The sequence below is a fragment of the Barbatula barbatula genome (genome assembly GCF_947034865.1).
Source record: "Barbatula barbatula genome assembly, chromosome: 7".
In the NCBI taxonomy this organism is placed as follows: Eukaryota; Metazoa; Chordata; class Actinopteri; order Cypriniformes; family Nemacheilidae; genus Barbatula; species Barbatula barbatula.
The window spans coordinates 22963227-22987514 of record NC_136770.1 but is presented as its reverse complement, the minus strand read 5'-3'; the positions used below and the strand labels follow the sequence as shown (position 1 = coordinate 22987514).

Here is a 24288-nt window from a genome sequence, read left to right as displayed (position 1 = left end):
AAGCCTGAAACCTGACAGATCATAGAATAACTACAGATTTGTTTCCCTGCTAGGAAGGCGTTTCTCTTTTCAAAATAATGAGAGGGGCTCAGGGCATTCTTGCCCTGAAGAAACATCTCAACCTTCTAAAGGCTTTCCTGTAGGTGCCCGCAATGTGAGCTTTGTAGGGACGATTATTGTACCGGAGGAACTTCAGGGATGGGATAAATAAGAGAGCCGAGGGAACATTTCTTCTGCTAAGAGATTCATGGTATCACAGGCTTGTTTTTGGGGATTTGTGCACAGATAAGCCGTGTAGAGAACGGGTTAGCTGGAGATACACGGTTGTATCAAAGCTTAAATTGTCAAGTGTTTGGCATCCATTGTTTGGCACAATCTTCTGTTTTAATAATACGATTTTGCCTTACCTAACGTTTGCCTCTATGTCGCTACCTCTGTCTGAAACATAACATTGCAGTTCACTTTAAGCACGTATCAAGTTATCTTGACAGCTCAAATTATAAATCATTTTATAAGATTAACATTGTGAATCTGGTAAGGGTAATAAGACAATGGAAGATAATTTGAGATCGTTTTTGTTCAGCAAGTAATTTTGGGGATTCTGTAAGAAAATGCGTATATACAGAAATGTATCCCAGAACACCGTTTGTCTCATAACATTTTCATAACATTTCTCTTGTATGTTTCCATGTTGTTTATAGCATTTATTTCTTTTAATTATCACAAAATACATTCATATTTCTATTTTGTATTATTATTTGTATATGATGTATCCTTTGTCTACGGTAGGTTGCACATCCAAAATGAGCAAAGAAAGTGCATTCTATATATATATATATATATATATATATTGCAATAAATGTGTTTTATTAGAAATAATTTATTGTGCAAGTAAACAAACAGTGGGGTGGTTTTCAGGAATGAAACAATAAATAATTAGACAAACAAGCAGTGTGTTCAAAACTGCCTTTCAGTTCAACCCACTATAGAAAACTATGTATTCCATATATTTTTATTTCAGGTTATTATGTGTTTTCAACATTTAATCTCTTTTCAGTAAACACTGCTGGTTTTTTGTGGTGTAGTTTTGTGTACATTGTTAGCAAATGATGCAACATTTACTGAATCCAAAATAAGTTTAATTTTGGACTTTGCGTTACATTAAATGTGCAGGCAAAGGTCACGCCTCCACACTTCGGATGTGCAGGGTTATATATTGCGGCGTTTAAATCGAGCTTCCTTTTTTAATATCTGACAGCTGTTGATGATTTGGTGGCGTGAAATTGCAAATCAGTGCAGATTTTGATCAGAACAACAGCACTGCAAAATCGAGGAGAGACACTAATTATGCTAAAATGAACCCATGGCACGCTAAGCGTTCACGGCGGGAGCGTGCTAAATTTGCTGCAGTCTTTTGTTTATTTGATCCGTCAGTTTCCCCTGTCGTTTGCAGATGCGTTTCGCGGATGAAAAAAGCATCCAAAGCATGCTGGGAATTTTGCTGCTGTACGCAGCTACATAATGTTTCTGCCTCCAATTCCAAAGCGTGAGATGTTACGGCCGATACATTCTAATGCCCGGATGCTAATACGCTTTACGTTTGTTGCCATCAGGAAATGAGAAACAGTTGGTCAGACACGGGACTGTTTCTTTCAGCTTATCTCTAAACCCGGCCACAATACAGTAATGAAAACCCCACGTTGTTCCTTTCAGGGCTCTGCTTTCTTAGGGTGATAAGGTAGATGTGAATACAATGTGAAAGCGCATAATGGATAAAGATGTCCGGTAGGTTGCAACTGAATGAAATAATGGCGCCATAAATCAAGAACAGCTGCCATAAAACTATACATCTCTGTCAACACGCGCATACACAAAAGAAGTTGGCATTTGTTTACCATGCAGTTATTTTTCTTGATGGACAAAAACACAAAGCTTTACCCGCAGGCTCTAAAAATGTTATTATTCCTTTTAGTTTTGAGTATTACTAACAAGAGCGGAACGTGTCCCGGTGCCACACTTTTCATGTTTACTCCTGAGGGAAGGTTTGTTGTTTAGTCAGTGAGTTTTTGCCACATACATAGTAGTCTTAGTAGCCATGTTATTGAAAATGTCCGGAATTGTTAAATGCAAGTACGACTTGATGACGCCATGAATATGATAAAACTTAAATCAAGATAGATTTTCTTGACAAGATATTTAGAAGTCTCGTTTTATTAAAGAAACTTTAACAACTTTTTCTCAAGTACCCAATTCAAGTTCTTACCCCATTGGCAGAAATATATCATGATTTAAGAATGTTTAGACATTTGTGCTATGAAACACGGCAACAATTGAATTTGTGTATAAATTGGATTTGTTATTCAAAGGTATTAGCATGTTTATTAAAAACAAGTACCTGACCTTTGACGTTGATGAGAATTCAGATCTGGACCTTTGAATGTAAACTTTGAGACCCCTGGAATATATATGATCAGTTTTACCTGTTATATAGATGCAATATATACTGTATATATATATAAGCATGTTATATTTTTATTCTGAAGTTTGCTCTTATATGAGCTGATCTCACCAGATGACATTTAAAAATGGAGCCATGTAACACAAATAACTTTTGCCTGCTGTTATTACATTATAGACACAGCTATGTCGCTCTATCAATGTCTCTGCATGACACACGATAGAGAGAGAAATCATTGAGGTACAGGCGGTTATGTGCGTTTATTCAAATGGAGACTAAATCATTTAGGATTTAGTTTCATTCATACATAAATAAAAATGAAATGTTTTTAACGCACATTTGTTTATTCATATTTTGTTTCGCTGACGTGTTTTAATCTAGGCACTACCTATCATGAATTATGGATCTTAACTAGGTTTCACTTTGTCAATATGAATGATGATTTTGAGCTTTTGATTCAGGCGTTCAATGAAATTCATTTACTTTATCTGGTGGATGGAAGGGCTTATCGTTTTCACATTAAATGTAAAATCAGATAAGCCCTGTGGAAATAAATCTGTAGAGAGCCAATTATAGTTATGGATTTTCAGAATACATTTTTAGATTTGATGCCTGTATTGAGACGACTTTCCACTTTCATTCTTGTAAATGTTTGGCTGTACCGTTTCATAAACAATATGTGGTGGAATTCGAAAGGAACCACGCGCAGGTGCGTACGGTGTCAAATGTTCAAAACGCAATTCAGATCGAAACGTCTTCTTCTACAGTCACTTTTGTCTCAGGTCATGGCTTTAAGACATGGGCCGTTTCTCAATATGCGTTCTTCATTGGTCTTGTGTCCTTGTGTTCTCGCTCTACGGCATCAATAACCGCCAAAGTCCGTTCCAATACTCAAGTAAAGAGAACACATGAAAGTACCTGGGTGTGTTCTCGATATCAAGGAGTCTTAAATGCAGCCTTGGGGGCTTTCGGAACACCCTCGACGTCCCAGAAGTCACTGCGGCGCGTCCATCCAAGTTTGTTCTTCCAAGGCTACGTCGCAAGAGTCCGTTCTTCACGTTCTTGCCATGTTTATAGTCTCTAGCTACAGCATGTGAAAAATAGTGAGATCACAAAGTATCTTTATCGCCCCCTGGAGTATTGGAGGTTTAACGCCACCAACAAACATGCAAAGCATTTGGCAACACATTTGCCAAGTTCTAAATCAATCTCATTTACGTGGGAAGCAAGTAGGAAGTCTTGCTTTTTGGACTATTTAAATAAACAAAAATAAATAGGCGAGTTAATGCTTAAAACAATAGGGTAGGAAAATACACAGGAATATTTCACCTTTAAAATGAAACTGATGTTATAGTTGAATTACCCTTGTTGTCATTTTATTTCTTTTGCAAAACCCAAAAGAAGATACTTTGAAAACTGTTGATAAACTAAAACAATCGGTCCCCATTGAATTCTATTGTATTGGGAAAAAAAACAATGCAATGTCAACGGAGGACCAACGGTTTTCTAAATATCATCTTTTGTGTTCCACAGAAGAGAGACAGCCATAAAGGTTTAGAAAGACGCGAGGGCGTTTAAATAATGACAAAATATTAATTTTGAAGGTGAACTTTTCCCTTAATTTAGAGACAAATACAATTTGGATTTTTCCCAGAAAGAAAACGAAATATGTCATTTTGCCCGTCAAGTAGCCGCATCTTGAATGTTTCGATATTTTCACACACACTTGCATGCATGCATACAAAATCATATAATGTATGCATTGTTCCCATCATCCAACAGGAGCACAGTTACACTTACACTCCAACTACACTGCATAATAAAAGCTCGTGTTTAATGGCTGTACTGTGATAGTTCTCCATAATGATCAAATTAGGTGCAAATAGTGTATCATCTGAAGTCTTTTTCTAGCAGTGGTACTTACATTTAGTGTCATAATGAGGCTCAGTTGATGAGGACGTGCAGGGGAGCTGACGCAGGAGATCTCAGTCACTTTGGTTGCTGTAGATGCTAACGTGTGACATCACCTCAATCTACATTGTGGTTAACACATGCAAAACGATGTGCAAAACTGCATGTTTTCTAAACAGTGGGATTGGTCGATGGGTTTTTCTGAATGACGTTGCGACTGATCTATCCTAGGCGAGACCTAAGATGGGTAGTATGAGCATGTGCAGTAAAAACGTCACTAGAAAGAAATCCATGTGCAATCCTGTCTCGGAGTGATAATGTATGCAGTGAGAAATAGCGACAGCAGTGTTTGCAAAAACAGTTTACGCATGTTTAATGAATATTCCGGGTTAAAATTGGACTTGTCCTTCCGTTTTTTTGAAAATACTGCACGTAATGCATGCAGTGTTCTTGAAAGTTGAAAACCCATATTGAGATTAAAACTCTATTTGATTTGTAATTTAATGTCTGGTTATGATAGCAGCTATAAAACTGGATACACGTTTGCACGCATGAGGCGAGCGGTTTTGTAATTTTTCATTAGTTTCACACGAACACATAATGTTCGTCTTTTGTCTATTTCTGAAATTTTAGGCAGCGTTTTAAAGTTCATCTAGCAATGTTATAGCAATGTTATAGTTATAGCCATGTCTATGTAGGTTCGGATAAACCGTTTCATGCATTTTATACTGTATGTCCTCATAAAAAGACTTGATGTTTAGCCAAAATAGGACTGACATGCAGAGAAATAATGAGAAAACAAGAGTCTGTATAAACAAATAAATTGACATTTTGCCCTCACCTAGGCGGCCCCTGGGCTACGCCCTCAAACTCCCCGTTCTGCAACCGTGATTGTGGAGGCAGAGCCCTGCCCCGGGCTACCCGAAAGGGGTTAAATGGCAATTATGTCTGTTTAATGCGATGTCAAAAGCCTCTATTCACATGCGATGAGAACATTGTTGCCCCTCCTCTCCCCCCAGCTCTTTTCTCTGTTCATTTCACACATAAGCAAGCACAAACTCATGCAGATGGCTTGCCGACAGCACAATCCCTCAGTAGTTCTTTGATATTTAAAAAGAATACATTTGTCCAAAGAAGTATTTGCATTTTGAAGTGCACGAAACGCTTATTTTTACAGTTAAAAGGAACTACATAGCGATGAATCCTTTTATGATGTGACTGACACGTGTGTTGTGGGACCGAATGAATCACTTGGGATTCTTTCCGAGTTGTGTGACAACTAGCCCCTCATCATTTGAATGCTTTGATGCAGTTTCCATGTATGCTGTATCGCCGTATGGTTGCACAAATTGAGTTTTAGTATTACAACTTTAGTCGTGTGTTTTGGAATCATGCTACACTGGAGAGATAACAGCAAAACAATTTGGGGTTCATGAAACGCTTTACATAACATGCTTTGCTATAAGCTTAATGATGATATTCAGTCGAGTTTGAATTTACAGCGACAGATTTATAGTCAAAATAATATCGGAATACGTGCATCTTCACAGATTTGAAAGCAAAACTGTGGTGCTTTATAACAAGAGCCAAAAAGGCCCAGAAAGACAAAATGAAGCTGTTTGTATTTCAAACAGGCTTTCTCTCTCTCATCATGTTTGAAAACCCAGAGAATCAAATGCATACACACATTCCTTAAAAGCTCTTACTAGATTGTGTCGCTTCTTTTTGTTCACCTGAATAAACCGATCGTGAAAGATTTGCATGCCGTGCGATTCTGTGTTCTCCGGGTTACATCGGGGTTCATTCCTGGATGAGACGTTTGTTTTTGTGAGCTGATCTGTATGCACCGGGAGCGGCTTGTGAATACTCCCGCCGAGTAATAATTTTAAAGAATTCAGGACTGCGGAACGCTAACAACTGAAATGGAGGAATAAAGGCTGGAAATTGCTCTGAGAATTAGCTTGTCCAAACATGCCAGAGAACTCAATTACATATATAATTAATGTCAGCGGCATCTCACGAGGGTAAGAGCCGTAGCCGTTTTATTAGCCTGCGCTCCAACGAAATTTCACATTTGGCAAACAAGCAAATATGTCGTGCCAGTTCAGTTCGAAGGGATGTCACCCTGATGCTTAGCGTGTGACACAATGCAAGTATTCTTTTGCGTACGGCAAATTACTCTCGGTAGCCGCTCAAAACCTTGAACATTTTACAACAGTTTGTGCTGTGGACGTGATGAGATACTTCAAATCATGCGGCTTCTTGATGACCGATGTTAAAATGACTTTTTGAAATGATCCGTGTGGTTCTCACCTTGTGATTTGGACCAGTAAGCAACCTCTAGAGACCGCCCGAAATACACAAGCCGCCTAGCAACACACAAAAAAGCAGAACATTAGCCTGGCGATCAAATTTATACATATTTTGTGTAAAGATAAAAGCCTTGAGTGATCCAGGCTTTGCTTTAATTTCATTTGTGTCTGTTTGTATTTCTTCCAAGAATTCCAAGAACGCACATCTGAAATCTCCTTGCCTGAGGTATAAGAGAGCAAACTCTGACCAGTTCTGTTTTAGTACTGTGGCCGTAAGATTTCCATAAGAATAGATTACTCGCATTTTCTTTAATTCTTTAATTTCTTTAATCATTTAAATGCACAGCTTTGTTGTTGATGTAATATTTCAACAGCATCAATCTGGAATCTGATCTGAAGCTAAAGTGCAGAATGATGTCATAAAAATCTGTGATCTGTATCTGCGAATTGAGAGACTGTATGCTTTTTTAATGTTCTTAATGCACGTTTTTGGAGTCTTTGGAGGACACTTGTAATATATACTGTATCTTTAAAGATAAAGTTTACCCAAAATGTTTGAATGTTTACCCGTTCTCTGTTTACTCATGTCATTTCAAACCTGTATGATTTTCTTCTGCAAAACAAAAGAAGATATTTTGCAAAACGTTGGTGACCGATCAACGCTGGATCCCATTGACTTCCATTGTATGGACACAAAACCGCTGAGACATTTCTCAAAATATCTTCTTTTGTGTTCCACAGACGAAAGATTCAGATGCTGATTTGAACAGCATGAGTGTGAATAATGACAGAAATTCAATGATCTGAACTATACCTTTAGGGTAAACGCGGCAAAAAAGTAAGAATCTAGTTTTGGTTCTCCAAATCTTGGGTCAAGAAACCATAGCGATAAAATCCTTTCCCAGTAAAACTGAGTTGATATTTATAATAGAATAAGGTCAATGCGTTTTGCTCAGTCCATCACGTGGTATTTTTTTCTCTCCCTTCTCGCGGTGGCGCGTCGGTCAGTAATGTAAGACTTCATGCGTACTGCTTTCTGACAGCAGGGCAGCAAATGGAGCAGCCGAACCTGTCTGCCTGTTCTTTGAATAATGCAAGGAGGTGGTTCACTGGGCATCGCTGTTCCAGAGACGTGTCGTCTTCTCTTTGCTTGCTGACTAAGACTAATGCATAGAGAAACTCTTCTGATCCTATATCAGCATTCTTTCTCTGCAGACCTTCACAGCGAGTTCTGTAAAGAGGCCTATTAACAGAGTCTTTTAGTGCACCTCTGCTGGTGTTTGTCGTCCGTGTTTCTTTCTTTTGATCCTTGAGCTTTTGTTCTACTGCCGTCAAACCGTTAATTTGAATCATTTGTTTACTTACTAAAAGGTTAAAAAGGTAAAACTCTGTTTAATAGCAGCGGTCGACTGATCTCTTGAGACTTAGGTGACCGATGGATGATATAACACCAAAATAGGCAAACGTTTGTCATTCTAGCTTTTGGCAATAGATTGTTGTGTCTTTTAATGCTTTTCATGTATTTTTGATTGTTAATAAAAATGATTGTAATTATTATTAACAATTAAAAATATACATACAAATGAGTAATTCACGATTTAAAATTGAATACAAAAATATTACACAAGAATTTGTGTTGAATTTTCCCATGAAATCTAAAGTTTATTTGGCTTTTACTATAAATATGTTAGCCTTACGGATATATAAATCTGCATTTTTCTAAATATTGAGATTATAATAGAAGATATAACAAGCATTAAGACGATATGTCAGTTTAAAATTCACAATCTCTTACTTCCACCAAGACAGAGATTTCTTTCATTTCGATTTCGATTTCGATTTCGATTAGCATTCAGATCGGTTAGAATCAGATTGATTGTGGTGACAGATATAAAGTTTCGGGACTAATACAGCATCATGTTGTTTTTCCACATTTTATATAGAGAAGACACAAATGGCAAACAGGTAGACAGCAGTATACCGGCTGTAAATTGGCTGTGGGAAGCATATCATTTGTTGCATCATTCTTCTGTAAATAGAAAAGAGTTGCTGTGGTTATCTGTACAGATGACTTGTGCAACATTCCAGACAGAAAAACACAATTATCGATCGGTCGTAGAGTGAAGATCACAAGAGATCAAGCTGTTCAAGCATTTCTCCTATACAAATAAACTCTGCAGTGTCCGCATGAGTTTTATGGTGGTCCGGTTGTAAAGCACTTTAGTAAGGAACAGACAGAATAGAGACACTTGTTGTTCAAGTCCATAAGAGGACGGTTTGAGGTGATTCAGTAACAAGGGTACATTTTGTATATTGTCCTCAGGTTGCTCTGTCATGTTTCATTTGAGTATCACATTTTTCCTAGAATTATTCCTGAAATTGCTCTGGAATGATCAAATGGCCGTGGATTGCCTTGCTCATGTCTTTTGTTGATTTTGAAATAGCTACACTTTTTTGGAAAAAGATCTTATTCGTAATTTCTTTGTGTTTATTTCTCTGACAAACGCTCGAAAAATATTCACCAGGTGTTTTTGTTCACAAATGATTATCTTCTTTCCTGTGGCTTTTTAAAAGGTTTATGTTTGTACACAAACACGAAACGTTATTTGAAACACGACAATGTACTCTGACAGATGAGTAGATCTGACTAAACTAAGTATCTGTTTGAAAGAAACATTTGTGCTTATGTTAACAGTATTGCGTAAAGTACCATGTTTAATTTATATTTAAATGAATTATTTCATTGTTAAAATAGTAAAAGAGAAGCAATCATGTGTTTTTAGGTGAAATTATTTCTATTTGTTTGACCAGTTTAACTTCAAATGCCGTGGTTGATCTATGGTTACTACAGTGATTTTTCTACAAATTAAACCAAAAAACTCGGTTAATTTTATATACCAAAGCACTTTACTTTAAACACTGTTGGGTGGATAAAAATGTATCGATTAGACTTCTTCGGTTTAATTTTGTATCCACATCTTCATCCAGAGTTTATTGCTTCTGAGCAGGTATTTATTCCAATTTCTGACTCTAGCTAATGCCAATTTGTGGCTTCTGTTATCTGCATTAGAGCTTTGAGACTCCCGGGTCTGGTTATTTGTCTTATGACTGACCAAAACAGAAGCATAATTTTGTACTCAGGAAGACACAATGTCAGTCGAGCGGCGCAGAGGAAAGCCTGGAGATCCACTCTGCATGCCTTTGATCGCATTAAAGCTCCTCTGGCCTTCAATGCTTTCAATTTGTCAGATCCCCCTTGTGCTTTAGCATTAGCATTTAGCAATCATCTGCTCGAGTGAAATCTCATTCGGTGGAAGAAAGCGGCCGGGCTTTGATGGAAAATTGCCGGTAGTTTGCCAACAGGCAAACTGTTAAGCCAAAATGTTTTAGATCGAAGACGCAGTTAAAAGCAGTCAGGATAGCATGCTGATGGATTTGGCTTGGTTGTTTAAAATTCATTTTTCCTGTGAGCGATACTTCTCACAGACTTCTTGGCCCGCAGATGAGTTAAATGGTGTTAAAAGGTGATGTTTGTGTTTTCGTTGTTGAAATGCAATTTATGCATTTTGCAAGTGCATTCAGACTACACATTAAATCAGTCTGTGTGAATCGGGCGCATGACCTGCACTGCTAACGCAAATGCTGGACAACCTACAAAATATTTCCTCTTATCGCAGAGACAACTTTAAGCCATTTGTAGGCTGACTTGAAAGAGATAGCGGTACACAAATCTCATGGTTCAGTACATACAGAAGCTCAGTTTTGGTACATACAGGCCTACAGTTGTTCGGTATGATTTCAAGAAAATGTCTCAAGACTCAAGATTGTAGCTGCCACACATCTCATTGTGAGCTGGACTAAACTCTTTCGAACTTTAATGTATTTGTACATTTTTTCAGAGCCAAATCTCAAATATGGGTATAAGGTTTATGACTCCATACATTTATTTTTACATATAAAGTAGTGGAGGCGGAAGAGAAGCCAATTATTTCGCCTTTTAAGCGACTAGTGTGATTTTGTCGGAGTACATTTAAATGGAAAGAGCGTGGCGCTGTTTGCAAAATGCAAATGCAAAATTCCTTTAAATTAATTTTATGCATGAGGATGTATGTATGCGTAATATGTTAAAAAACAATAATAAGTACAATTATTTATAATAAAATGTAATAATATATGTTAAGGATAATTACCTTTGCTAATTTAATATTTTGGTCATAACAAAATTATGATGGAACACAAAATCAAAGGGTTTTATTTGTGTAAAGCCCACAACATTGAACTAATTGGAAAATAAATTGGACTAGATTTGAAATTATAACTTAAATTGTGTATTTTTTTACTCTTATTCCAAACAAATATATGTTTTTTGTTCATAGTTTTATTACCCAAAACAAAGTACTCTGTCCAAACATCAAATTTGACATATTTTTTTCATATCTTCTTTGCAGTAGTGTGCCGGTGCACTTCTTAACCTTTGACCCCTGTCTCTCAGTGGAAATCATGAGAGCATGAGTCAGACACAGAGACGAAAGAAGCAGAGCGTGATGTGATGTTTGTGTGTGTGTGTGTGTGTGCGAGTGTGTCCAAACATGTTGAATACTCTCTAATCAGATGAAATGTTCTTGGACTGGCTTATGGAGACGAGGTGAGACTCGATACAAACATGTCTGTGTGCCAACAGCAGTTAAATCACCTTCTTGCATCTGACACTCTCTTTCATAGCATCCAGGCTTTCCAACATACGTTAACATGGAGACTAAGAAAAGGTTTACAGTGGCATTGCAAAATCATTCAGGTGGAAAGGAAGTGTACAAGAATATTTGCGAAGGCTTTCCGCTGTACTGCAAAGTGGAGAGACCACCAGAACTAACCGGATGAGGAAACCACTTTGTGTTGTTGAAATGTATGGAATCAGTGTGGTGTTGACTTATTCAACAGATGAAATATGGAAGACTTTGACTAGTCTTCCCCCGCAGTATTGTAATCTAAAAAGGTTTTATTTTGGGTGCATATCATGCAGAATTATCTTTCTGTGACCGCACAGCCGTATCAGGTTTAAGACTAAAACAAATTGTTATTTTCCGCCTATTGAAATTTTGCATGCCTTTCAGTAACACTACTGAACTTTTAAGGCAATTTCTCTTCTCCATTTGATGTATTTGGGCATGATCACCTTGCGACTCTGTTTTCAGACGTTTGAGTGACCACAAAAGTTAGAGACAAGTTGATCTGTTGCTAAATATACGCCACAAACAAACATTGTCGGAAGTGGTTACCATTGCAACTAAAGCAAGTGTTATGCAGTTTATGCTTTTCACGTTAGAAACCATCATCATTCATGATATCGAAAATATTCAGATATTTAAAATATTCAATTATGAATTATATTCATCATTTCTATATGTATTTTGGCCATTCCAGTACAGTGTCTGTTGAATATCAACAAAAATATCACATACACATTTTCTTTGGACTTTTCCTGAATAAATGTATTATAACTGAATACAAATATTCCTGTTGTATTGCTTTAAAGTGAATATAAACTAGTTTTCTTTGCAGTAATTGAGGTATGAAAAAATACAGAGCGTCTTTTCGGTTATTTCGACCCGTTTCTCTTTTCATTTACTGCAAATAAATGCAAATCAAAACAATACTTTTATTTGAAATTTGGGAGAAATATTGTTACACAGAATTAAACAAAAGATATCATTTTACCTAAACACCTCTAAATAGTAAATTCAGAAAAACTGAAAGTAATTTGGAAATGGTCTCTAACAGTACTTTTTTTTCAAAGCTCTATATAAATAATACAAATATATATATATATATATATATATATACAGGTATATGTGATGTTTTGTCTCATATTTTTTATAGATTTATCAAAATTCAGAATTTTCAAAATGATCCATGAGGTTTGGCTTATTATATTAGGAATAAAATCCCCTGCTTAAATCTGTCCTTATGTTGCCATTGAGTTTTCCAACTGCAATTAAAATCTGGACATGATTCATCGTTCTAAAGGTGAAATATTGGCGGTATCAGAAGTCATCAGAGAGATTGATCCAAAGGGTTGCTTTGACGTGTTTGACAGTGTAATTCAAAGTGTTCTCTTATGCCTGGTCACCATATGTTGTCTTTTTAATTTCCCTTTCAACACATGTGCTGTTGTTTTTCATCCAACAAAGTCTCATTGAGTCAATTGTAGAAGCACTCTGACGAAGTTGTTTATAGCATATCGAAACAAATGATCGTTTGAAGAGGATTTGTCCTCAGAAGTTTGTGCACGAGCTTCTGAACCCTCCTGGTTCTCGCTTGTCAAGGCCCATCAGTGATGCTGTGGACCCGTAACCGCACCAGAGGCACGCGTATCTCTCCCTTCTCGTTCTCCATCCACTCAAACCTCCTCCATCTTTGATTCCCCACTTCACCCAGCAGATGTTCTGAATCTTCAAGCGTGTTGGCAGACGCGGTTCTTTCGATCCCCATTGGGGAGGCCCGCACGTACCTGGGCGTCTCTGTCTCGTGTCCTCGCGTACTAGCGCACTTACATCCACGCAGGAAGGTCAAGCGAGCCCTGAGAGCTCATGTACATCTGTGAGCGTCGGTGCATTTACCGCCTCCGTTTGTACGGAGTGGGTGAGCGAGAGAACTGGAGAAATATGTCAAAATAAATATGTCAGACATCTTGCCATCTGTACCAGGGGCGTTCCAATGGGACTAATTAGCCAGTAGTGGTGGGCTGGATTGCTCGATTTTGAAAGCGGTTCATTCTTTTATGGGAAAACAGGTGGAGGAGATCTTTTCTCTCTTATGTTATCGCATTTGAGTCGTTTGCTCCCGTTGTGTTAGACCCTGAATGTCTTAAAAGGCCTTTATTTTAAGTTTTTAACTTTGTCAGAGTTAAAGACCCCTCACAAGAATTAATTATGGTTATATAGTTACCATAGTAACCACACATTTTTTCATGGTCCCCCCACAGGACAGTAACCAAAGATTATGGTATTTAATAGTTAAACAAAAACACTCTTCAATTCGACTATTGTAAAGCCATAGATCATTTTACTGTGACATGATGCAGATAGAAGAAATTACCCAATCAAACTTATTCTTTCCTCCTGGTTTATGTGCTTTTAAACAATTGTGGGTTGTTTTGGTAACTGCTGTCACAAAGCAAATACGTTTTTAAACAGCATACTAACTTCTTTCTACATCAGCAGTGTATTCTGTTCAGTACTATGTACAGTCACAGTGTGCACACAGTAGTTTGCAGATTTTCAGTATGTCAAGACGATCGCCAGATTTCGTGTTGTAGCGCAACTTTTAAACATGAATTGTTTCATAAAAGTCTTTTATGTGATTTGTATGGCTACGTTTGAAATGGCATCACTACATTACCTTGCTTTTGTATTAGTGGTCATCATAAATGAATCATGATTTTGCTACATTAACAATAGTTTAACCAATAAAACTTAAAATATTTACAGAATAAAAATGGGATACAATTTTTTATGGGATACTATTATTAAACTCTGTTTTTGTAAGTATGGACTGATAATCTTGGTCCGATGCTGTTCCAGAAGAACTTCCTGTTTACATTTTTTGTTATTTGAACAGAATGTAACCAACAGAACATTTATAACCGAATCAAAATGTTAAACAAATATTTTAAACATTTACTATATACAGCAGCGGAAAGAATTAAGAGACAATGGTGCGTATGTATTTTTGTAAAATGATTGTTTTTGTTTCATTCTGTGAACTTCTGAGAATATTTTAACCCAACATTCAACTACAAATATTATTTATATTTTCATTTATTTGCAGAAAATTAAAACAAGTGAAAATAACAGAAAATGTGCTCAAATACAGCAAAGAAAATAAGTTCATATTCACTTTTAAGCAATACTACAGTATTATTTGTATATGTATTTTCAGAGAAGTTCAACGTTTATTTTTTCATTTTATAACCTCGATCTCTCGACCTCGACAGTTTTCACGTGTCTTGTCGTCAATCTTTCACATTGCTGTACGTTATGTCAGTCCTAAGGTTTGATTTTGTTGAAATTTATTCTGGATTGACCACAATACATTAATAAATGCAGATTCAATGAAAAATTGGACTGGCTGTACATTTTCATTTATGCATTTGGCAGACGCTTGTATCCAAAGTGACTTACATTGCATTATACTATACATTTGTTTCTGACTGTGTGCAATCCCCTGGGATGGAACCCATGACCTTGGCGTTGCTAGAACTATGCTCTTACCACTGAGCTACAGGAAAAATGAATATATATGTATATATGATTTAAGAATAATAAAATGTAAAAAACGTAACGGAAGTGCATCTGGACCGGTGTTTACATCTTGCACCTTCCATTCTGAGTGTGATGAATGAACTAGACTGACAGTTCAATTAGGAGTGAACTCACCCGTCACATCTTTCACGCCCTGAATCAGGTCATGTGCTTCGCAGCAAAAGATATGATTGGCCGACAACAGGCCTTGTCAAAGTCTTCACATTGTTTGCCTACTAACATGTCACAAATAACACAGTTGAAGGTTTGTCCTGCCCCTAAACCTATCGGGCACGCTCTGTTGCTTTGCCAGGTTAAAAAGATGCATTCTGACCTCTTTGGCCTCTATTTACCCATGTCTCTTTATAATCGATAAGCGCAAGCCCTTTGGGTGCGCGGAGGGCGACATCAGCTATTTACAGCGTGTGTGTATTTTTCAATAACGCAACTACAGTAACTTGTCAACGACCTCATAAGCCAGTGAACCCCAATGGCTTTGTGTGGTTATTGCGGGCAGAGAGGCTAATTGTACTTATGGGGTGGAATGAGAGCGAGAGAGCAAACAGTAAAAGGCTATGTTGAGCAGAGATGCTTTCAAGAAGCAAGCTGAGCTGATGTCAGCCTTTTGTTGGATAATTGTTTAATTTAAGTGTTAAAAACTGCACGTTTGGACATGTGTCAGTCACACGTTGGTAACCAAACAACCCCGTCGACTTTGATTTTATGGACAAAAAGCCACTGACACATTTCTCACAATATCTTCTTTTGTGTTCTACAGAAGAAAGAGTCAAATACAGAACTACATAAAGAAAAATTCTATCGTCATTATTTATCCTCTTGTTTTAGTGTAGTGGAATGAAGGACATGAAGTCCAGTTTACATTACCGCTAAACATAAGGCTCACAGTCCTTGCCAAACAAACAGGCTCACGGCCCTCGTATGAAACCCGTCTTTACTGTTATTTAAAGATACACGCTTGGCGAAAGACTTGAAAAGATGGCTGTGATATTGCTGTTAACAAATCCTCACCTTCCCCCTCCAGATGAGTTGAGCACACGCTCGGCTTTTCGATGCAATGAGTTGTCTGATTGCTTTTGTGTGTTATGTTCTCCCCGGACCCCTCAAAGACGAAGCGGGAATTGCTGACCGCCAGCCTCTGATAGTATGTCAAGATTGCTGTGTTTTCCAGACATGAATGAACCACCGCGAATGTAGGAGATTGTGTCACTCGCTAACACGTTTGAAGGATGGATGATATTTGAGAAAATGAACGGCTGTGTGAAACTCCGTCCTGCTGCGTACTGAACGATGACACATCTCGTGGATTTGCGGTCATTTGCGCGACTCGTCTGATTAACTGACTGCGTCTCAAAATCAAACGCCATATTTGGTTTGGACATTTTAATGCATCTATTTTTGATAGGAAATGGATTTGTTACTGTGTTAAGTATGGTATATTGCACTTTAAGCATCAGTGCACACTTCCGATACATTTAAAGACATGTCAAATGTATTTAAATGCTTTGATTAAATTTAAAATACTCTACAAAATAGAAATTAGAAACAGGGTTGTTATAGTTTTGTTTCATTTTATTTTTATTAATATTTTGTGTTGATTTCAATTTTTATTGTAAAAAAATGTTTTATTTGTTTGCTTTTAAATTGCTCTATAAGTCTTATTTATTTCAGTTCATTTCAGTTTTTTTTCAATTGATAATGTCAGTGTCCCAACCAAAACTTATTTGAAATGTTAATAATATTAAATTTGATTTCAATCAGAAACAAACCCATATAAATAAATTTCCTCATGTAACCACATTACTATAGTATTTTTTACTTTACCATAGTATTACAATCTGGTACAAAACAAATACATTTCTTTGGAGGGGTATTGAAGATAAACGTTGTGTTGCAGACTGTGCTTTGTTGCAGATTATTAAGTCTTATGTTAACTGCCTTCATTAAGGCAAGCAAACAAATATGTGTTGTTGATGCCATTCATTTCTTACATAAGAATTTGAATCTTTTACCCTCGAGGAGATGTTTCAAAATTTCATCTTTTAGGTTGAAAAGTTACAACCTTCAACCTTATTGAAACTCTTTAATAAGCCTTTAAAATGTTTTGTAACTTATTATTATTTGTATGTATAGTTGTATGTTACTGCACAATATGTATGTTTATGAAACTCTCAATCTATTCTATTCTATTCTATTCTAAACTATTCTATTCCATTCTATTCTAAACTATTCTATTCTATTCATTTTGATGTGTTGTGTGTGTTTGTAGGATGCGGGAAAGGGAACTGCAGTGTGTGGGCAGGAGATTGCTGCTGTTGGGCATCTGTCTGCTGTCTCTGTGGGGTCAGCTGAGTCTGGCCTCAAGCCACCGCAGTCATATTGGTAAGTCACAAGTAAACACACACACAGTGTTTAGTTGCAGGTGTTAGCCTTTTTCAGGCAACCTTGTATTTGTGTTTCCAAATACTGTACAGGAGACGCATGTGAGATGTTTCTAAGAAAAAGCAGGCTATTTTAAATCTCATTGCTATCGAGGAAAAACTATAGATATTCGATTTCTCTTTTTTTTTCCAGTGGGTAGTAAATCTCAGCCAGATATCCCTCAAGATCTGTTAGATAATGAAATGCCTTTAATAAACAAAAGGAGAAACATAAAAATTCATTATTAGTTAATGACTGAATGAATATGGATAGTGTAAAGTCGGATCCTGTCCTGATGGGGGAGGGCTGCGTTGGGTCACCGGACCCTGGCTTCCGACCCGCAGGGATGCCAAAGGGGAAGGTGTCAAGCTTGTCATAGAAATCTCATCGGAGAGCGAAAGAGAGAAAAAGTGAAAGCGAAATAAAACCTAGAGCGAAAGGTGGAAGATATGAATACACATTGCAATAATGAGAACCGTCCACAGGGGCCGAGTGGCAAACAGTGGTGTTTCAAGAGCCGAAGTGGGAAAATAATGTTTGAGCAACCCAACCCGAGGCAAACACAGACAACACACACACACAAGCGCTAGGCTGCATCCCGGTGAGGCTGCGTCTACCCCTTTCTGCGTTCTGAAAGCCACAAAGACCCAGTGGGGGCAAAGGAAAGCAGCAGCGACAATTAATCTCCTGTTATCGAGCCAAAGGCCTGCGCTAAATAAAATCTTGCCACTTTCTTGGGCACGGCGACAAAGATAGCAACAAGTAAGGAGCCCTCCATCCTTTCTCCCCGCGGGTGTGTACGTGCGGTATGTCGGAGGCAGAATGGGTGATTGATTACAGCAGAAAGCCCACCGATTGCTCGCCCCGTGGTGCGGGAGAGAGAGAGAGAGCTGCTTTCCACCCGATGCAGGTCGCACGGCTTCAGGCGAGCGCAGAACTAATCACAGTTACTCCCAGTGGCTCTGGGAGGTCAGACCAAGGTGTTACCCAGTAAACAAACCTCTTTAGCCCCGATGTTAAAGAGAAGTGGGGACCGCCTGCTGCGTTAGACACCCAGCACACCCAGAGTGCATGGACGGATCAACCTAATAACAGCAGGGGGGCAACGAAACCGCCAGCACTCATTAGCTAGTCATGAGGAAGAGAAAGAGACTTGGAATGGTTGGAAGAAAGAGAGAAGACAGAGAGAAAAACAAATGCAGTTTCATTCTTGTTTAGGGTCACGTCTGCTTTGTAAACACAGACACAAACGGCAGAGCCTATGTCTTGAAAAAATCATTGATCTACATTTACATTTATGCATTTGGCAGACGCTTTTATCCAAAGCATTATAATATCCATTTGTTTCTAAGGTTGTGCAATCCCCTGGAATTCATCATATGTGGTGCACGTCGGTTTTAATCTCAATATGAAGGTGTGTAAACACTTTAATCGTATTTATGCTGCTCTGATCAAGGTGCGCATGTGCTTCTGTCAAGCACCTTAAGCGCAAATCCATGGTTAACTTGACAGTCTGAAGTTTAGCCGTCAACTTAACTTGCAGTCAGCAGTCTCAGCTCCTTACCTTCATAGAGAAACAGCGTGAACGTGATGACAGCGTACACCACCAGCGCAGAGACAGTTTTCATCATATTTCTATATTCATCATGGCGCATAACCATAAAGTACGACATTTTCACATAGTAAGAGTTAAGTGTTAAAGTGTTAAAATATCTTTGACACAAGTTGGGACATTGATGAGATCTCATCTTGAACTCAGAAGGAGCCACGTGAAAGTACTACTGAAGAGTGGAAGACTTTCCAGCTCTCCGTTTATCGTTCAGATAATTTCAGATTTGAACAAGATTTCCCTTGTGGTTTGCTACTTTTTGATCCTTAGGAGACCAATGTATCACATAACGTTACATCTCTCTACTTTCTCCCATGCCGGTGAGATCATCTCTTGTTGATTGGACATAATATTCTCCCCTCTTCTCCATAAATAGACGCTTCTTCATATTAATAAACAGCAATCAAGCATTTTGTGATTTGTTAGTCAGAAGCTGCAGGGAGCGATTCAGCAATGCAGGGTGGAATAAAGGAGCCGTGAAAACCACATCGCAGGAGCTGATTATCAGATCTCATCTGACAGCTGGTCTCTTGTCTCCAAGTGATACGCTGAGCAGGTTAAAAAGGTATTGAGGAAGCTGCTGTGGTGTTAGAAGAATGTCCTGCTTGTTGGCAACAAATGATTATGAACCCAAACAGTCATTTAAACAATTGAGAGAAATCAGACAGACAGATTAATAGATAGACAGACAGACGGACGGATGGACAGACAAGCAGGAAGGCAGACAGACTGACAGACAGGCAGATAGAGACAGAGACAGAGGCAGGCAGGCAGGCAGACAGAGACACAGACAGTGACACAGACAGTCATACAGATAATTAAGCTATAGACAGACGGACAGATAGGCAGGCAGACAGACAGATATATAGAAAGGTATGCAGACAGACAAGAAGACAGACACATGTGCAGACAAACAGCGATTGCGAAATGTCCCGCATCATTTCTTCACTTTACTTTGTGCCTCTAATGTTGAAACACTTTTTGGTCCACTGTGGGTTTGTGATTTATGTGAGGATCCTTGCTGTCGGTTTTCAGTTAAATTCAGCTGTTAGGGGATATTTCCATATTCACTTACTGTACATGTGGGCTGAATTGACTTCTGAATTTCAGCCTAGAGTGAGTTTTTATGTCTACAAGGGAAAAAGTGTATGCCTCGGTACACACTATAGCGATAGTCTGTGACAGAGAGAGAAAGAGACAACTGAACATTCGGCCAGTGACATTACGGTGTCTGCAGGACAGGTCACTTTTTCCTACGGGACTTACACTGTAGATGTGGCACAGATTTCACAGCACATTAGGGTAAAGACATGGTGTAACGTTTAAAGATGCGGTGGAAGATAAACTATAGATTAAAACAGAGAGATTGAATCAAAGATCAATGGATGGAAATGTAAATAAATGGACAGAGCTCAGCCATACCTTATAATTGTTGCATTTAAAAGGTAATAATTGTTTCATTTGTCTAAGATGGCATTTGCCTAAGGTGATGTTTACCTCGGATTGTAAGAATTTTATTTATCAGGATAGTGTGGCAAAGGTCTCAGAATAATGTCATTTTAACAATAAGTGAGCTTGGGTCATCTTTCACGATGCTGCTTGAAAGAACGCTTCAAGATGCAGAGCTGTAAGGATAATATTTAAAAACCGTTCTAAATTTAAGAAAATACAGCAATAATAATCATACAGAGGGACAATATTGTTCATATGGTTATAAACTTTCAGAACGATTTTGAACGATAAAATATGAAAGTCGATCAAAATCCTTTCAAATCTAAAGGGCTTGTGCAATAAAAATGTCAAATGTAGTACCCATTTTTTCTTACTATGAATTGCAGATCTTATATGTTTCTAATAAATTAATGTTATCCTGAAACATGAAAAAGAGTAGCAGAATGAGATGTGTCCAAACGTTGGATTGGTGCAGTTAAATTGTTTTTGTTTTAAACGCATCCAGCGATATTTATTCATCTTTTCTGAGCCAGTAGCTCTTTTTTCCGATTATTATAACCGTCAGACTTTTATATATAAATCACTGTTCAAACGGCGGACCATTACTCATTACTAGCATCTCATTAGCAGCCATTGAGACGTCCTGGCGGGCAGCCGGCGACTCTGAGCAACACGGGCGTTTCTATTTTGGGTGAAATAAAAGAGGATCATAACGATTTTAACTGATGGAGGCAATTAGCAGAGAAACGCTGACACCAGCCCAGCGGTCAGCGCAGAGAACAGCGTGTTAATGTCACCGCCGTGATGCTTTCAAAATGACTTAATGCATTTTTTTCAAAGGGGTTATTTGTAGAGCTCTAGGACCCAGCAATTTAGCCATCAGTTTTGAGAGATTTTTTACCGGAACACAGAAAAGAAATTAAGTACGTCTTGTTTAAGAGTCGGCTTTTAAGACTGAATTGTAAGGTTGTCAGTTTGCAAAGGTCTTGCATCTTTGTGTTAAGGTCTAGTGCTTAAAAGAAAATGTTAAATTAAAATAGATTTATTCCAAAACCAACTGAAATGTTTGAGTTCATATCGGAATTGTAAATCAATTTGACTTTTTGTAATGCAGACATTTGTGAGATCTCTAGGTCTTTTTCCTCAGGGGAAGAATATCCGGGACACGGAACGTTTTCATTTGCTCTCCATTTATCTCATTGGGATTTGTTTTTCTTACGGTTAAGTATCAATCGATTTATAACAGGAACACCGCGCAGTATGCTTGAGAAAGGGAAAATGTTTTTATGTATTCAACACACACATACTGTACTGTATCTGCACTGATTATCACAAAATGGCGGACCTGCGTGGTGAAATTCAATCATAGTTTTAGATTTCTCTGTGGCACTACGATAATGAAGGCTATTTTTTCTCACGGTTCGTTTACGCACCTCCGTTAGAGTCGCATTTCATGGTCGGAGCACAGTTATATTTTCAGCGGGCAGAGGATTTGTCAGGAAATATCAATATCTCTTTCTCAAGTCTAATAAGTAATTCCTCGCTGTTATTACTAGAACAGATGGATGGCCCCGGATCGTAAATTAAAGATATTTGCTTTAATAACTGTCCCTTTGAAACTACCCACTCAATAAGTGCAAGTAATAATATGATATCAATCCTGGAAGACATTTACGAGCGCGCATCTTTCGCGGGAGGGGTGAAAGAATGTGTGCGAGAGGAGAGAAGGCCGTGTGGCTTTCTCCAGGTTTGTTGGTTGTCACCATTGATTGGTTTCGTTTCTCGAAAACGAATGCAGGTGGTTTGGGTCTGGTTAAAGGGATTGTTTTAGAACAGGACTAGAACGGGTGAAGTCTATCAGTTCTTCATATAGGCGATACTATGCGTATTAGGCCTTAATAATGTGACGAATAACGTTCATAGTCGACATCAAATAAACAAACAATATCATTGAGCAGTTGACCTTGTTTAAGAGATATTTGTTATCTTTCATCAAAATCTGAGACATAAGAGACGTAAATTTGTTTTCACTGGCTTCTATTTATCTGTTTTCTGCGTCTCAGATACTTGTCCTGAGATCTGAACAATGTCAGAAACTGAGCTGAGATTGGGGCATAAATCAATATTATTGAAGATCTCAATATGAACTGAATAATTTCCCATCAAATTGACCCAAATCCAGATTAATTTACCTCTACAGCCTACCTTCATTCAAACCTCCACACTTTTTACAATCGTCTCATTTGTTTCTATTTTAATTTTTTAAGCAATTTTAGGAGAAATATCTGAGACTTAAATCAAATAGAGATCTATAATATCTTCCGAGTAATCCAAAAGCAACATCCGAGCGATTAAAATGTCCCATGGGACATGTTTTTACGTATTCAAGATGTGCATTTTGAAAGGCACATTTTGTATTTACACAGTCTGAAACTTGCTTGGTAATTGTCATCATTTTTCGCGTTACGCTCTGCCCCATCTTTCCGTTTCAATAGGAAATATGAAAAGCGACCAATAACTCATCCCCAGAAGAGGAAAAAATCAATTTTGCAGTGACTAATTTAGGGCTCATATTTAATACACTGTCCAATCGCTGCCTCGTGACCCAGAATGACCGGTGATACTCCGAGAAAACTGACTCTGGTTAAATTATGACTAACAAAGTGTTAGAGAGCAATGCCATGTTCGGCTCAAATGTGAATTAATTATGACCAGCAGCTAACATGCAGCAGGTTAATGATTCTTGAATAGACCTCAGTTAAAGTCATTTAGACTGTTAAGAATTCATAAGTGTGATATTTCAGCTTCTTTTGGCGGCAGCTTTGCTCAACGCTCATTGTAATTCGGGCAGTTAACAATTAATACTTGCAGAATTTCACCTCGACGCAAAAAGATGCCGTCGAGTGAGTCATGGAGCGAGTCATGAGGGCTCTCGCATGCATTGCTGTTGTTGATCACCTAGTCTGAACCCTGTTCCCGAGATTCATGTTTAATGCTACTTTTTTTCCACATTTTAGAATGATAGTTAAAGAGATACTTCACTAAGAACTGAAAATTCTGTCATCATTTACACACCTTCGAGTTGTTCCAAATCTGCATACATTTATTTGTTCAGAAAAACATTTGGAAGAATTCTTATAACCAGACAGATTTTGCCCCCTATTGACTACCATAGTGCAATGTCAAAAGTGCCACTGAACTGTTTGCTGTCATTTTCCTACTATTGGAGTCAATGGGGAACTAAATCTGTTTGTCTACAAGCATTCTTTCAAATATCTTTCTCTGTGTTCATCAAAACGACGACATTTATAGAGATTTGGAACAACTCGAAGGTGAGTAAACGATGACAGAATTTTCCTTTTTGAGTGAAGTGTCCCTTTAAGACATCAGAACGGTGAAACAACACATGGATTAACATAGTGTTAATGAAATCCAGAATAATTCCAACAGTGTATTTAATTATACAACATTAAATTATCTTTATTGTAGTCATCCTAGAAAACATTACATTTATTCTAGAGCCCGACCGATATATCGGCCGGCCGATATTATCGGCCGATATGAGCTAATGGCATTTAAATCGGCATCGGCGTTTATAACGGCCGATAAAACATGAGAAAAAGAGTCTCATGCTTCACTCATGTTATGAGTGTTGCATAGTTTGCCCACCAGAGGGCGGTCTGCAACTCCCCAGTTGACAACAGCGGCGTCGTTCGAACGGGACGGCCGAGACCTTTCCAACGAGCCCGGCCACGCATCGCTGCGACATTCCCTCGCGGAGATACGGACCGAAACGTCGGCCGTTTT

General features: G+C 38.1%; 1 protein-coding gene across 1 annotated transcript in view; it reads left to right on the top strand.

Annotated features, from left to right (window-relative positions):
• Positions 1–24288, top strand: part of tafa3a (TAFA chemokine like family member 3a) — a 65668-nt gene that overhangs the window by 24634 nt on the left and 16746 nt on the right. Inside the window, exon 4 of the mRNA XM_079460922.1 lies at positions 17269–17381. Coding sequence (XP_079317048.1) covers positions 17270–17381 — 112 coding nt within the window. The 5' untranslated portion in view covers position 17269. The remainder of the gene's footprint in view (positions 1–17268; positions 17382–24288) is intronic.